Below are 13,302 nucleotides of genomic sequence, written 5' to 3'. Positions count from 1 at the left end.
ATGTGATATTCATATGTATCATACGCATGTTTTTCACATGTAAATAGAAATCATGCGATTCTCATGTGTGAAATAAATGACATGTAAATCGCATGACAATCATATGAGAATGACATGAAATTTTCATGCGAAAATCATGCGTGTCAAAAAATCATATGATTTACGCATGAGATTCATGTGAAAATCACATGAAAATTGCCACGCATGATTTACATGCGTGGCACTTTTACCTGTGTATACTATAATCCACATTCTTTGATAAATATCAACGTGGAATTTCGATGCTAATATTTAAAAAGAAAAATTATTAAGCTAAGGGTAGGATTTTAATGAGGAGTGAAACGGTTAAAAATGTTAAAATTACTACAACTACAATGTAACAGGTAATATCGCTCGTTGTCAGTATAATGTGAACGAGTTAGGTGTGTTGCTTGGTGTTTTCGGCATCATGCTTCAGTGATATAACACTATAAAAAGGGCAAGAGGACACGACACGAATATACTGCAGTATCCCAAAACACTTCCTCACACTACATACATTCTGTAAAGCGCATACATTGGAGGCTGTCCTTACTTAATTTAATCAAACAAATTGACAGAAACAACTACATAAAACATGTGAACACAGTCCTGCGAGTATACACGAGCCACCTAACCTGAACAGTGTAACAAGTAAACATTGCCGCCTTATAGCATATATATTGTAATCAAAATTTATAAATAAGATTACAGTTCCTACATTATGTCATTCAAAGCTAAAGAGACCTTTGTAAGTTTATGCCGCGGAAAATTATTTTTGTCATATGAATCCCCATACATTTAGGTCAGTATTACTTGTCAATAATGTATATGTGGAAAATAATGCACACTTGCCAGTGCGATATAATGTTGATCTGATTTGATTTGAAATATCAGATTTCAGATTAGGTGTGGATGGATCGTTCGATGTAACAGAGGATGTACTTAAAACATTCCGGGATACCGGTTACATCATCATCAGGTAATCAAGCAACCAATGGCCAGCAAATCAGTTTATGTGTATTACTACTTCTAAAAACTTAACATATCCAAAAACGTCCCCTTTTCTAATTAGGATCACTATGTATTACGGCGTAATTGTATGACACGTGCATTCTTACTGTGTATAAAATTACATGTAAAATCATGAAATCTTAATATACCGGCTGACTATGCGTGTCCCGGTGACATCCGGTTGCGACAAGATACAATACAATTATTCTATGAGATAAATATCTCATAGCATGTACAAAACTACTCTGTTAGGTTTGAATTATCCTATCTTTTATAAAGTTGAATAAAGATGCAATCGATTTTGTATTGTTAACTTTGCGTGGTCGATTTATTTAGAGGTTTACTGGATCAGGATGAATTAAATAAAGTCAAAGAGGTCATTGAAAACCCTGATGTTCTCAAGTTCCAATATGGAGTAAGTATTCATTAATTTTATTGATGTGGTTCGGTTTATCGTCCTTTAGCTAGGATCATTTACGGACGATCTTCCCCCACTATATACTCGACGTGTTGTTTTCACTACAATGTGACATAAATGGGCGTGTCTTTGTGTAATAGCAGCACCAAAAAAGATGAGAAATCCACTATTACGGGAGGACGCAATACTTATATACCGCAATCATATATACCGTAGTCGCCCAAATCATTCATATACCGACACAGGCATTTCATGGCATGAGACCGTCAATAAATTGTCAAATTAACCAACCACTTTGTGACGATGCGTCAATTTTGTTATTGATTTTAACCTTTGCGCTTATGATAAAGTTTCTGGCTCTGTTTGTTCTTGGCCGAGACACGATATTCTTTAAAAGTAGCTCTATACGGTCATCACAAAAGGACGATTTGTTTCCCTGTTGACAGTACAAGGTACTGGGTGCGGTGTGCTGTTGAAGGTCGTTGCAGTAAACTGTGGGGATGTTATACTATAGACTGGACTAATTATAATCGTTCATCATTTTATTTCCAGCCCTGCAGCATGCTTCAGTGATAAAGCAGTTAAAAAATGGCAACAGTTCCACAATACAAGATGACACAACACGAACATACCGCAGTCTCCCAAAACACATACGCTACACACCACATGCACGGCAGGCTGTCCTTACATAACCTGGCTATTATTAGAGACACGATATTCTATAAAAGTAGCTCTATACGGTCATCACAAAAGGACGATTTGTTTCCCTGTTGACAGTACAAGGTACTGGGTGCGGTGTGCTGTTGAAGGTCGTTGCAGTAAACTGTTAATTATAATCGTTCATCATTTTATTTCCAGCCCTGCAGCATGCTTCAGTGATAAAGCAGTTAAAAAATGGCAACAGTTCCACAATACAAGATGACACAACACGAACATACCGCAGTCTCCAAAAACACACACTTCACACACGCTACACACCACATGCACGACAGGCTGCCCTTACATAACCTGGCTATTAGTAGGGCATTAAACCAATTAACCAACCAATTTGTGACAACGCTTCAGTTTTGGTATTGAACACTTACGCTTGTGATAAAAGTCAGGATAATTTTTTAAAAGTACTTCTAAACGGTCATCACAAAAGTACAAGGTGTGCTTATTAGGGTCGTCGCAGTAATTTAAGCTTCAGCGGTGCATTGTTATAAAATTGACAAGATTTTCATTACTTCAGAGAGACAACGGATATACCACAGTCTCTCATTCTTGATTGACTTAAACCGTGAACAGAACATTAAACCTAATAAATTAACCACCAACCATTCCGTTGCCGAGTCACGTTAACGTTGAAATATCATCCGCTCCTGTATGGCGATAGTTGAATGTACACGGTAAAGCTATTGTCAAACTGTCTTGATTATATATCTATGAATCCGAGAGGGGTGCTATATTATATATCCAGGGGAAGGTAAGTTCATATATTGTTACAATGTCCGCACAGTGTAATATTGTTTCTCTTATTTTACTTTACTGCTTGATAATTCAATAGTGTGATTGGCTTTTTCTTGTTTTGTCGTAGAGACCAGATAAAAGTGGTAAAGAACCAAAGCTTATATTATGGCAGCATCCTGGCGATGACGTCACAGGAATGGTAGCTCGTTGCCGAAAGGTGGCAAGTACTTGTGAAAAGGTAAAGCTTATTACATAATTGTTACATCTGAAAAGTGTTACTCTTTCCTACAATATGAATTAATGTAATACTCCTTCCGTAATTTTCCCTTAGAAAGGTATTCCATAAATTTTATCTTTTAATATAAAAGTCCAGATCTGAGGACGACCGCGAAAACGATATTTCACATAGCAGTTTATTTGAAACGTCATTTAAGTTCTTTCAAGTCAAAGTAGTATTACAAAAAGCCAAATGCAAATGTTAAATGAAATAATATTCCAGCTTCTTGGAGGGGAGGTTTACCATAACCACACCAAACTTGTCACGAAATATCCATACATCGGAGGCACATTTGAATGGCATCAGGATTACGGGTACGTGAAATCACATTTACATAAACATATTGATTAGATTGTGTCTACAATGCTCACGTGAAGGTCAGGTGTTGTGACAGCCACCGACAAAATTAAAACTGTCCGTTTTATATGCATCAAGAGCATTGTGAATGGCTCTATGCATTATGTATTAAAATTGATTGATTATCTTGAATTGGTTTTATGTGTCTTTTGGAACTTGTAATATTATGATAATAATAATACCCTTTTGAACCACTCAGTAAATAGATCACTTGGAGTATAGATACCAAATTACCAGAATCTCACTTTGGTCAAAACAAACTTGTTTGCTAATATCTAAATGATAGCTATATCTCAGGAGGTGGTATATATTTAAAACCGTCGGTAAGTGACGTTCAATATTAGTCTTTTGTATCCCTCTTAAAATGTTTAGATTATATTTAAGGCTCCATTCTTGTGGCATATAACATCATTAATGAATCTCGAATGGACCAAATAGTTGTGTGGTGCAGTGTAACTTTTACAGACACATACAACTAAGGTTACGGCTGATCATAGTACCCTTCATTTTACACCGCGTATTTTTAAATTACGATGATTATTTTTACTAATGATTTATTATACTGTCATTTCGTCCAAGAAGTATCTTGCTTTAAGTGGCTGATATTTATTGTGCTATATCGTGAGAAAAGTACATTAATTTGTGCCACGTACTATTGGCATCATTTTTTATACGGATGCTGCTACTTTTGTTTGCGCGTGATGGCGCGTGGTGCAGTCACTGTTTTATGTCTATGCTGTTTCATGTTGATGTGAATGTTAGGTTATAGGGGCAATTAAGACGTTTGCTAATCAATAAAACTTACTTAAATATAGCACAGTTACGACTGTTACGTACCATTAAGTGATACATAGGTAGATATTAATCTCGTCAACATGTAAATAATTAAATCATATATCTTGCTATTTACGTGCGCTAGACCACTTGTTAGAAATCAAAGATCTAGAGTAAACGTATCTTCCGTTATCACGTTTGTACGTCTGTCCGTCGCTTCACTAAGCATTATATAAGTCAATATTTACAATAGTACATTGATGCTGAACGGTATTACATAATTTTAAGTACCATTGTATGTCGACCTTATAAATTTTTTATTCAATGGATCCAAAAACTTTTAATCAGAATGTGATATAATTATAAACAAGCCCGACAAATATAATGTTTATATTTGTGCAATTGTAGGTATTGGTACAAGTACGGATGTCTGTTCCCCGATATGATGAGTGTCTTTGTTGCTGTTGATCAATGTAAAAAGGCCAATGGATGCCTTCAGGTGAGTTATTTAACTAACAATTATAGCAATGCAGTATTTGCAGTCACACCTCAATAGAATCAGATTTTCCCCTGTGAGGAAGGATCTGGGTTCTGTCCCCTGACCGAGACACTAATGTCTATAGTAGTGGTAGTATCTGCTCCTGCTTAGCGGTCAGCAAACAAGGAGTGGGACGACTGGTTTGCCCGTTGATAGCATAATGTGACCGGGTAGGGTGTGTTGCTCGGTGTCTTTGGCAATAACCTCAAAAAATCTAACCAATAGAGATGAGTGTAACATATGAAATTAAAGTATATGAAAGAGAAAATATAACATCGATAGTTTCTTAATATTACTTATATCATTTGAGAAATGTTTTATAAGTTTAATTAATGTAACAAGATGGGCTGATTAATAGTGTATAAAAACTTCGTGCCATCCAGTATAGCCGACATATATGTAGTAAACATGGCTTTAAAATCATCAATATATCTTATAAACACAAAATATACATGTATTAATGAAAGTTGGCGGCAGAAACTACGCGCTTAGTACCAATTTATAAACAATATATACAATGTAATACAATATTGATTTATTGCAGAGACGCGTTGTGATGTCACCGACTCGCAAGACCAGTATCGGACGTCACATGTACAATGGACTTGTTTCATGAATGTGCGTAACAGTATGACCGCCATGAATGGCGTAAATTCCGCCAAAATCACGTAAAGGTATCAGACAGATCGGACGAGATAGAAAAATCTAGCACCGGGTACCACGTGAGATTTCCCTGTCCGAGGTGCGAGAAAAAAATATACGTACATACAATGTTGGCTTACTCAATAACGCTACATGCATGTACTTTGTATTATCTCATTTAATATAAATATAAGCTCGACCTGTCCAAAGTTTATGTTTGTATATTATCGTGATGCTTGATTCAATGATTTGACTGACTTACTTAATTAAAAACAGCTATTATTAAATATTAACAAATTTCGGCGGCACATACCTACAGATCAGGTTTAAATCATCGATAAACGTAATTACCAACTGGATAACTTTTAGTAAACATTCTTTGAAACAAGTGGATTGTATACTGCATCAACGTATAAATGTGTAGTCCTAATAACACTTCGGTAATTGTCGGTACGGCAATGACGACTGTTCGAAGATGGCAGGTTTGTTTACAATTTTCGACTGCTCGATATCATAGGTTTATCTGCACGGACTAATGTTAAAATATACGTCTATCATCTTTATTCTAGCTAATTGGTAATATGTTCGATCATTGTATATGCTTGTGATTACAAAAGTAAACTGAAAAGTTATGCATAGTGTGCCTTTAAAGCTTTACGTTTTGTAAGAATATTTATAGATTTAGTGTTTATTGTTCTGCAACAATAATATATCTAATACCAGGATGATCGTGTGGTGTAGTGGTTATGTCCCTCGCCTTTTACCTAGCCGACCGGGGTTCGGTCCCCGGCACGGACGTGAAAAGGACAGGGGGTCACCTGCCTGATCATGTGGTTTTCCTTCGGGCTCTCCGGTTTCCTCCCACGCGCGCGCTTTTATCCGGGCACAGCCCTGCAGGTAGGGCATTAGAATTGTACCTGCTGCCCCTATTGCATGATCGTAAAAGGCGACTAAATTTAGGATCTTATCTTTTCTCTTCTTCCTAACTGACTTTATCTTTCCTAATGCCTCCCTTGGCACCGCCTCACTTTTGGCCTTGAGTTGAGCGTTCGCCCCTGTGAGGAAGGCTTTGGGGTTCTGTCCCCTAGCCGAGACACACCAAAGTCTTTAAAAGTGGTAGTTTCTACTCCTGCTTAGCGCTCAGCATACAGGGAGTGGGACGACTGGTTGGCCCGTTGTCAGTATTATGTGACCGGGTCGGGTGTGTTGCTTGGTGTCTTCGGCGGCATTCTTCAGTGATATAGCACTATAAAAAGGGCAACAGTTCCACTTTACAAGACACTACATGAATATACCGCAGTCTCCCAAAGCACGCACCTCGCACAACTGCAGGTAGGGCGTTAGAATTGTACCTGCTGCCCCTATTGCATGATCGTAAAAGGCGACTAAATTTAGGATCTTATCTTTTCTCTTCTTCCTAACTGACTTTATCTTTCCTAATGCCTCCCTTGGCACCGCCTCACTTTTGGCCTTGAGTTGAGCGTTCGCCCCTGTGAGGAAGGCTCTGGGTTCTGTCCCCTGGCCGAGACACACCAAAGTCTATAAAAGTGGTAGTTTCTGCTCCTGCTTAGCGTTCAGCATACAGGGAGTGGGACGACTGGTTCGCCCGTTGTCAGTATAATGTGACCGGGTGGGGTGTGTTGCTTGGTGTCTTCGGCGGCATGCTTCAGTGATATAGCACTATAAAAAGGGCAACAGTTCCACTATACAAGAAGACACAACATGAACATACCGCAGTCTCCCAGTACACTCACCTCGCACAACATACACGCAACACACCGCATACATGGGAGGCCGTCCTTACATGACCATAGCTGTTAATAGGACGTTAATAAATCAAACAAACAAACACAACATACACGCAACACACCGCATACATGGGAGGCCGTCCTTACATGACCATAGCTGTTAATAGGACGTTAATTAATCAAACAAACAAACAAACAAAAAATTATCCGGGCAATCAAAAGTGATTTGTTTAAGTTATAGAATTTTTTTCGCAATCGATGTAAAATAAAGTTTATATATATATATTTAAAATCATACATTACTACATGCAGTTATTAAGCGGTTCACACAAGTGTGGAAGGATTGATCATACCATTATTGCCCATCAGACTGGGGCTGATGTGGACAGAGTAAAGGACATACAGGGACGACTACAGCACGTGCATGCAGAACTTAATGCAGGTCCGTGGTCCAATTTAAGTACGGTACATGTGAAATTTCTCCATTGATATAGTAGCAAAGAATCCCATTTTCAGAAAATATCAATTTTGCTTCAATCTACGATGAATGTGTTTGAAAAATAATTTGAACGTTACTTACAATGACAAAAAGTTGAATTAATTTGATGCAATCACTAATGAAAATTGCTGACTCCAACATGTAAAAATTCATATATTTTGAAATATGATGATTAGTAATGGCCTCTAAATGTCACAAAAACGCAAATTTTGAAAGCAGTCTAATGACCGATTCAACACAGATTGTAATTCAGCTTCTTACAAAATTTCGTACCATTAACTACAACTATATTTAAGAAACTTGTCTGTGAAATTGTTTGTTAGAATATTTATTTGTGTTTTTATATATATTATGACTTTTATTAAAGAAATGGTATTGTATGATAACTCATTTTATCCGCTAGGCGACGCTCTGTTCTTCCACTGCAATGTGCTACATACAAGCAGCGACAACACAAGCTCCGACATCAGGAGGGGGCTAATAATGGCCTATAACCGAAAGTCAAACAATCCTGGACCACATCAGAAACATCCGGGCTACCGTCCTTTAAATCAGGCAAGTGGTTTACGGTTAAAAATTTAGCTGAAGGAGTTGATGGATTCCGACTCTGCATATACATTTTGTTTCATGCATTTTTTTCGAATTCTTGCCAGTTGTACTGAATTAATACGGTATCAAATAATGGAACGCATATATTTCCAATATGTCTATATCTTGATAACATTACGGGTATAAAAGCAATACAAATATGTTTTGGAATGCATTGAAATACATTATAAATTGCAACGAATATAAATCTATATTGATGACAAATAAAAAGCATCAGATCTGGACCAAGTTTCATTAACATTCCTTAAATTTAAGGAAACCCTTAACTTAAAATTATCCATAGAAAAGCATTACAAAAGTTAAGGAAAAATCTTAAGTTAAAGAGCCTTCCTTAAAATCTGTAATGCTTTCCTATAGGGAATTTTAAGTTAAGGGATTCCTTAAATTTAAGGAATGTTCATGAAACTGGGCCCTGCCATCCTAGGTCCAAGTTATATGCTTCAAGATACACATCACTTTTACAGTCCTGCAAAGATACACCGTATTCGTACAAATACAACTGATACGGACCCGCAAATGAAATGCATATAGAGTCGCAATGGCCTGACAAACTGTTTAAATTATATTTGATATTAATCGCAATATGGAATTATATAATATTTCTTTTTCCTGGCTTATATTACTTTCAACGTCTCTCTTTGCACCGCCTCGTTTTTGGCCTGAAGTGGAGCGCTCACCTCTGTACTCGGGGTGCTGCAGAGACACATCCTAGTCTAAAACATCGTAGTGTGTACTTAGCGCTCAGCAGAAAGGGTTGTCTATGGGACTAGTTTGATCTTTATCATTGTAACTTTTAAATAATTTATTGATGTATCTATGGAACTTAATTTTCTATAATTTGTTTCATTTAGGTTCCTGATGATGCTGTTCGACTATGTACAAACACAACCAACTTCGAGGGTAAAGATTTCTGGATAGTACAGCCACAGATATAGCATGGCAGTAAAGGAATGATAGATTTACAATTTCATTGGACAATGAAGTATAAGCTGTTTCCTATCACATATAAAACGGAATTTTGTTCTTTAATTAGGCAACAGGATGTCAGGTAAATTAGTTTTATAAATACATTTATTATTGCCTAATGCTGCAATTGATCAGAAAATATAGTCATAATGTAAACTTTCGTAGTAGTGATTTATGAGGATTTCCAATTAACGCAAATGATTTGTCCGATTTCATAACAACCCCTTCGTGAGTGTTAAAAAGTTTGTTGTCAATACATAGGACTGTCCACATAGGACTGTCCATTGTTTGTCACAGAAAATTCGATTTTACCCATATATAAAATATGTACTGTTATATAAAGCTCTATATCACCTGATTGAATATTTAACTTTTATCCGTAAGTCGTGAAAGATAATTAGATATTGATACCAAAAGACAAAACTTCCTGTTTTGACGATGTACCTTAGGAAGTCGCTAATAAATGCTTGAGTTTTTAATACGCGCTATCTCTGCAAAGTCATTTAATAACGCAGTTACTGATCATAAGAAAAACATCTTTCTATAAGAAATACAAGAGAAGAACATTTAGCAATCTTAGATTGAGAATGCTGATAGAGTAGTACAATAAGAGACTATACTACCAGATGCGACAAACTTACGCAGGCGATATGTATTAAGGTTGCAAACTCTGCGACATTTTGTTTTGTATATACATTATTGAGTATGAATGTGAATGTATTCGTATAAGATTAAAAAATGATGAATAAATTGTAGTGTGAGTTGATTTTTTAACATATTAAGCAACATGCATACATATTAATAAATACTTAGGTAGATGTACCTGGTCATGAAATTCACACCACATGCTTACAAACATCTGATAACTCATGGGTCAAGCCACTGGTCAACTTAATGGCCCTCAGTCTGGTCTAATATCTAAACTGTCCAGTAAAGCGTCAATACAAGCTTGAAGGTCAAGGATAAAGCTTCTTCGCCTAATATACAGACATATACATTTACATATCGCATACTGGACCCTGGCTAATAATAGCAGGTAAGTAGAACAAGCAACTGACGAAACTTATCGAAGCGACCGACATTTCTGTATCAGTTAAGGGTTTGTTTATGTATTTCGTTATTTGTTGTTCAAGCATGGTAAATTAATGTGACATCGGTTTATAAATGTATTATATGTAAATTACTGTGGTATAAAGTGTTATTTATCTGCTTCCCTTGCTTTGGCCCTGCAGGTAGGGCGTTAGAATTGTACCTGCTGCCCCTATGGCATGATCGTAAAAGGCGACTAAATTTAGGCTCTTATCTTTTCTCTTCTTCCTAACTGACTTTATCTTTCCTAATGCCTCCCTTGGCACCGCCTCACTTTTGGCCTTGAGTTGAGCGTTCGCCCCTGTGAGGAAGGCTCTGGGTTCTGTCCCCTGGCCGAGACGCACCAAAGTCTATAAAAGTGGTAGTTTCTGCTCCTGCTTAGCGTCCAGCATACAGGGAGTGGGACGACTGGTTCACCCGTTGTCAGTATAATGTGACCGGGTGGGGTGTGTTGCTTGGTGTCTTTGGCGGCATGCTTCAGTGATATAGCACTATAAAAAGGGCAACAGTTCCACTATACAAGAAGACACAACATGAATATACCGCAGCCTCCCGAAACACGCACCTCGCACAACATACACGCAAAACACCGCATACATGGGAGGCCGTCCTTACATGACCATAGCTGTTAATAGGACGTTAATTAAACAAACAAACAAACAAACAAATGTTTGGGCTTAATGTTGGCTACAGAATGTAAATGACTGCTGATTTCATGTATATAAGTCACATGGGCATGGTCAATGAAAAGACTGACCATAATAATACGTATTTAGTGTTAGCTGACAAGGTCAACTGTGACATACTTTGAATGACCAGTCGACGTGAATTAAGGATCTAACTCAAATGAAACCCTTAGTTGAATTCCTCCTCGAGACGTTTATCATCGTTCCTGCCTGTAAATGACTGCTGATTTCATGTATATAAGTCACATGGGCATGGTCAATGAAAAGACTGACCATAACAAATACGTATTTAGTGTTAGCTGACAAGGTCAACTGTGACATACTTTGAATGACCAGTCGACGTGAATTAAGGATCTAACTCAAATGAAACCCTTAGTTGAATTCCTCCTCGAGACGTTTATCATCGTGCCTGCCTGTAAATGACTGCTGATTTCATGTATATAAGTCACATGGGCATGACCAATGAAAAGACTGATCATAACAAATACGTATTTAGTGTTAGCTGACAAGGTCAACTGTGACATACTTTGAATGACCAGTCGACGTGAATTAAGGATCTAACTCAAATGAAACCCTTAGTTGAATTCCTCCTCGAGACGTTTATCATCGTGCCTGCCACAAACGTCTAAATATAAGAGACATGAGGAGGCATTCCAATAGGGATTGACTTCTATGTGTAGAGTAGTTAGTATTTATTTGTGTGATGTATGAGACTGTTATACACGTGCCTAGTACAATTACAATGACGATATCCGATTTACAGGTAATATGAAGCGTGAACTATGTCCGTATAGTTTCTAAATAAGAGTGTATGTTCGTTATTTACAAGAAACAGAATATGTATCAAAAATATGAGCTTAAGTCATATGTTAAGTTGGCAAAACATGGTAGTTAATATTTAGAACGAAACATTTCCCAGACAGCAAATTTGTAACTCTCCAACTGCCTGTTTGTATGTTTTTGTGCTTTTTCTTTCGAACGCAACATTTCAAAATCATAATCGCCTTTTGTCCGTCGTTGTGCGTCGTGTGTCTGCAAACAAGTTTCATTTTCGACTTCCTCTCCAAAACTGCTGAAAAAAATTTAATGAAATTTTGCACAAACCCTCTTAGGCACAAAGCAAATCAAGATTGTCCCCCTTCCCTCCAGAGCGCCAAAAGGGTAAAATTGTAAAATCTTTTCAACACGCAGATGTTGTAGTATCGAATACTCTTCAGAGATTGAAAGGTCTTAAGACACTCTACGGGTTTTTTTTAAACATTGGTTTAATTATTTAATTATTATTTCTAATGAACCGATGAAGAACCTTACTAAACTCAATATTGAACGGATCCATTTGATGGTAATATTACCACTTATTTCTCAAACTAAAAACACCGAGTTACCCCGAAAATATACTCCTCTACATCACCATCGAATCCCAAATGCACTTGCGGTTTTGAATGTATGACTTCCGCCCAAAATATTCTAGGTAAATTGCTTATTTGCATTCTTGCTAATTCATATCTGAATATGTTATTATATCTTCGTATTGATAAGAATACCTGTCAGCGAACATTGACAGACAGCGAATAATGTGACCGGGTATTGTGTGATGTTTTGTGTCTTCGGTAACATTGTTATGTATGACACTAAATACATGTAGTTATGAGATAAGGGAGATAACTCCTATAGCTTTATTATCAATACATCCTATAAAGTCCATATCATTGATTTAGGTTATAGAACTTTCTAGAATATTATCATGTATAAACAAATATGTTTGTAAACATGTTGATTATAAGTAGAGATCTAGAATGATCTATTTCCAGAAAGTTCTGTGTGTTTATTTGTTTACTGTTTTTAGTTAGGTATTTCTAGAAGTAGAAGGTTCTCCAATATTCTTGAATTAGGGTTTAGCTATATATACTCCAACTGTCCAAAGCTAATCAGAACTGTAATGAGACCTGTAATTAGACATATCAAGAATTGTACAGCGCCATATAAGATTCTATTGGGAGAGCTATTGTGACTTTATCTGTGGATTATTACAACACTTTGTGCGGATTTATTCATATTGCCTGGAACTTTACAAATCATCTGTGGACATTCATTTTCCTCGTGGATTTTTGATTATTGTTAATTTGAAACCTGGAAGGATCAAGGATTATACCAGGACATTCGCATACAGATAAGTAACACTTTAAATCATCGTATTACTCTTGTACCACCACCACCA

At 36.9% G+C, this 13,302-nt stretch overlaps 1 protein-coding gene across 2 annotated transcripts; it reads left to right on the top strand.

Moving 5' to 3' along the window:
• The first annotated feature begins 841 nt into the window (after positions 1-841).
• LOC138321198 (L-proline trans-4-hydroxylase-like) lies at positions 842-9,574 on the top strand. Of its 2 annotated transcripts, XM_069264692.1 has the most exons (8): positions 842-1,000; positions 1,369-1,447; positions 3,027-3,137; positions 3,399-3,490; positions 4,716-4,806; positions 7,548-7,677; positions 8,138-8,289; positions 9,195-9,574. In XM_069264692.1, exons 3-8 carry the CDS (start codon positions 3,096-3,098, stop codon positions 9,276-9,278), a joined length of 591 nt encoding a protein of 196 aa, XP_069120793.1. In that variant the 5' UTR covers positions 842-1,000; positions 1,369-1,447; positions 3,027-3,095; the 3' UTR covers positions 9,279-9,574. The 2 variants fall into 2 exon arrangements, with proteins under 2 accessions (XP_069120793.1, XP_069120794.1); XM_069264693.1 differs by lacking the exon at positions 1,369-1,447 and having other exon boundaries at positions 892-1,000.
• Positions 9,575-13,302: the final 3,728 nt, after the last annotated feature.

The sequence above is a fragment of the Argopecten irradians genome, chromosome 4 (assembly GCF_041381155.1).
Source record: "Argopecten irradians isolate NY chromosome 4, Ai_NY, whole genome shotgun sequence".
Taxonomy (NCBI): domain Eukaryota; kingdom Metazoa; phylum Mollusca; class Bivalvia; order Pectinida; family Pectinidae; genus Argopecten; species Argopecten irradians.
This window is presented reverse-complemented; position numbering and strand designations above follow the sequence as displayed.

Bases quoted from the DNA above. Each gene is read 5' to 3' on its own strand.
- LOC138321198 (XM_069264692.1), top strand. From the start codon at position 3,096: ATGGTAGCTCGTTGCCGAAAGGTGGCAAGTACTTGTGAAAAG. The intron at 3,138-3,398 runs GTAAAGCTTATT...ATAATATTCCAG, and splicing joins TGGCAAGTACTTGTGAAAAG to CTTCTTGGAGGGGAGGTTTA. The intron at 8,290-9,194 runs GCAAGTGGTTTA...TGTTTCATTTAG, and splicing joins GCTACCGTCCTTTAAATCAG to GTTCCTGATGATGCTGTTCG.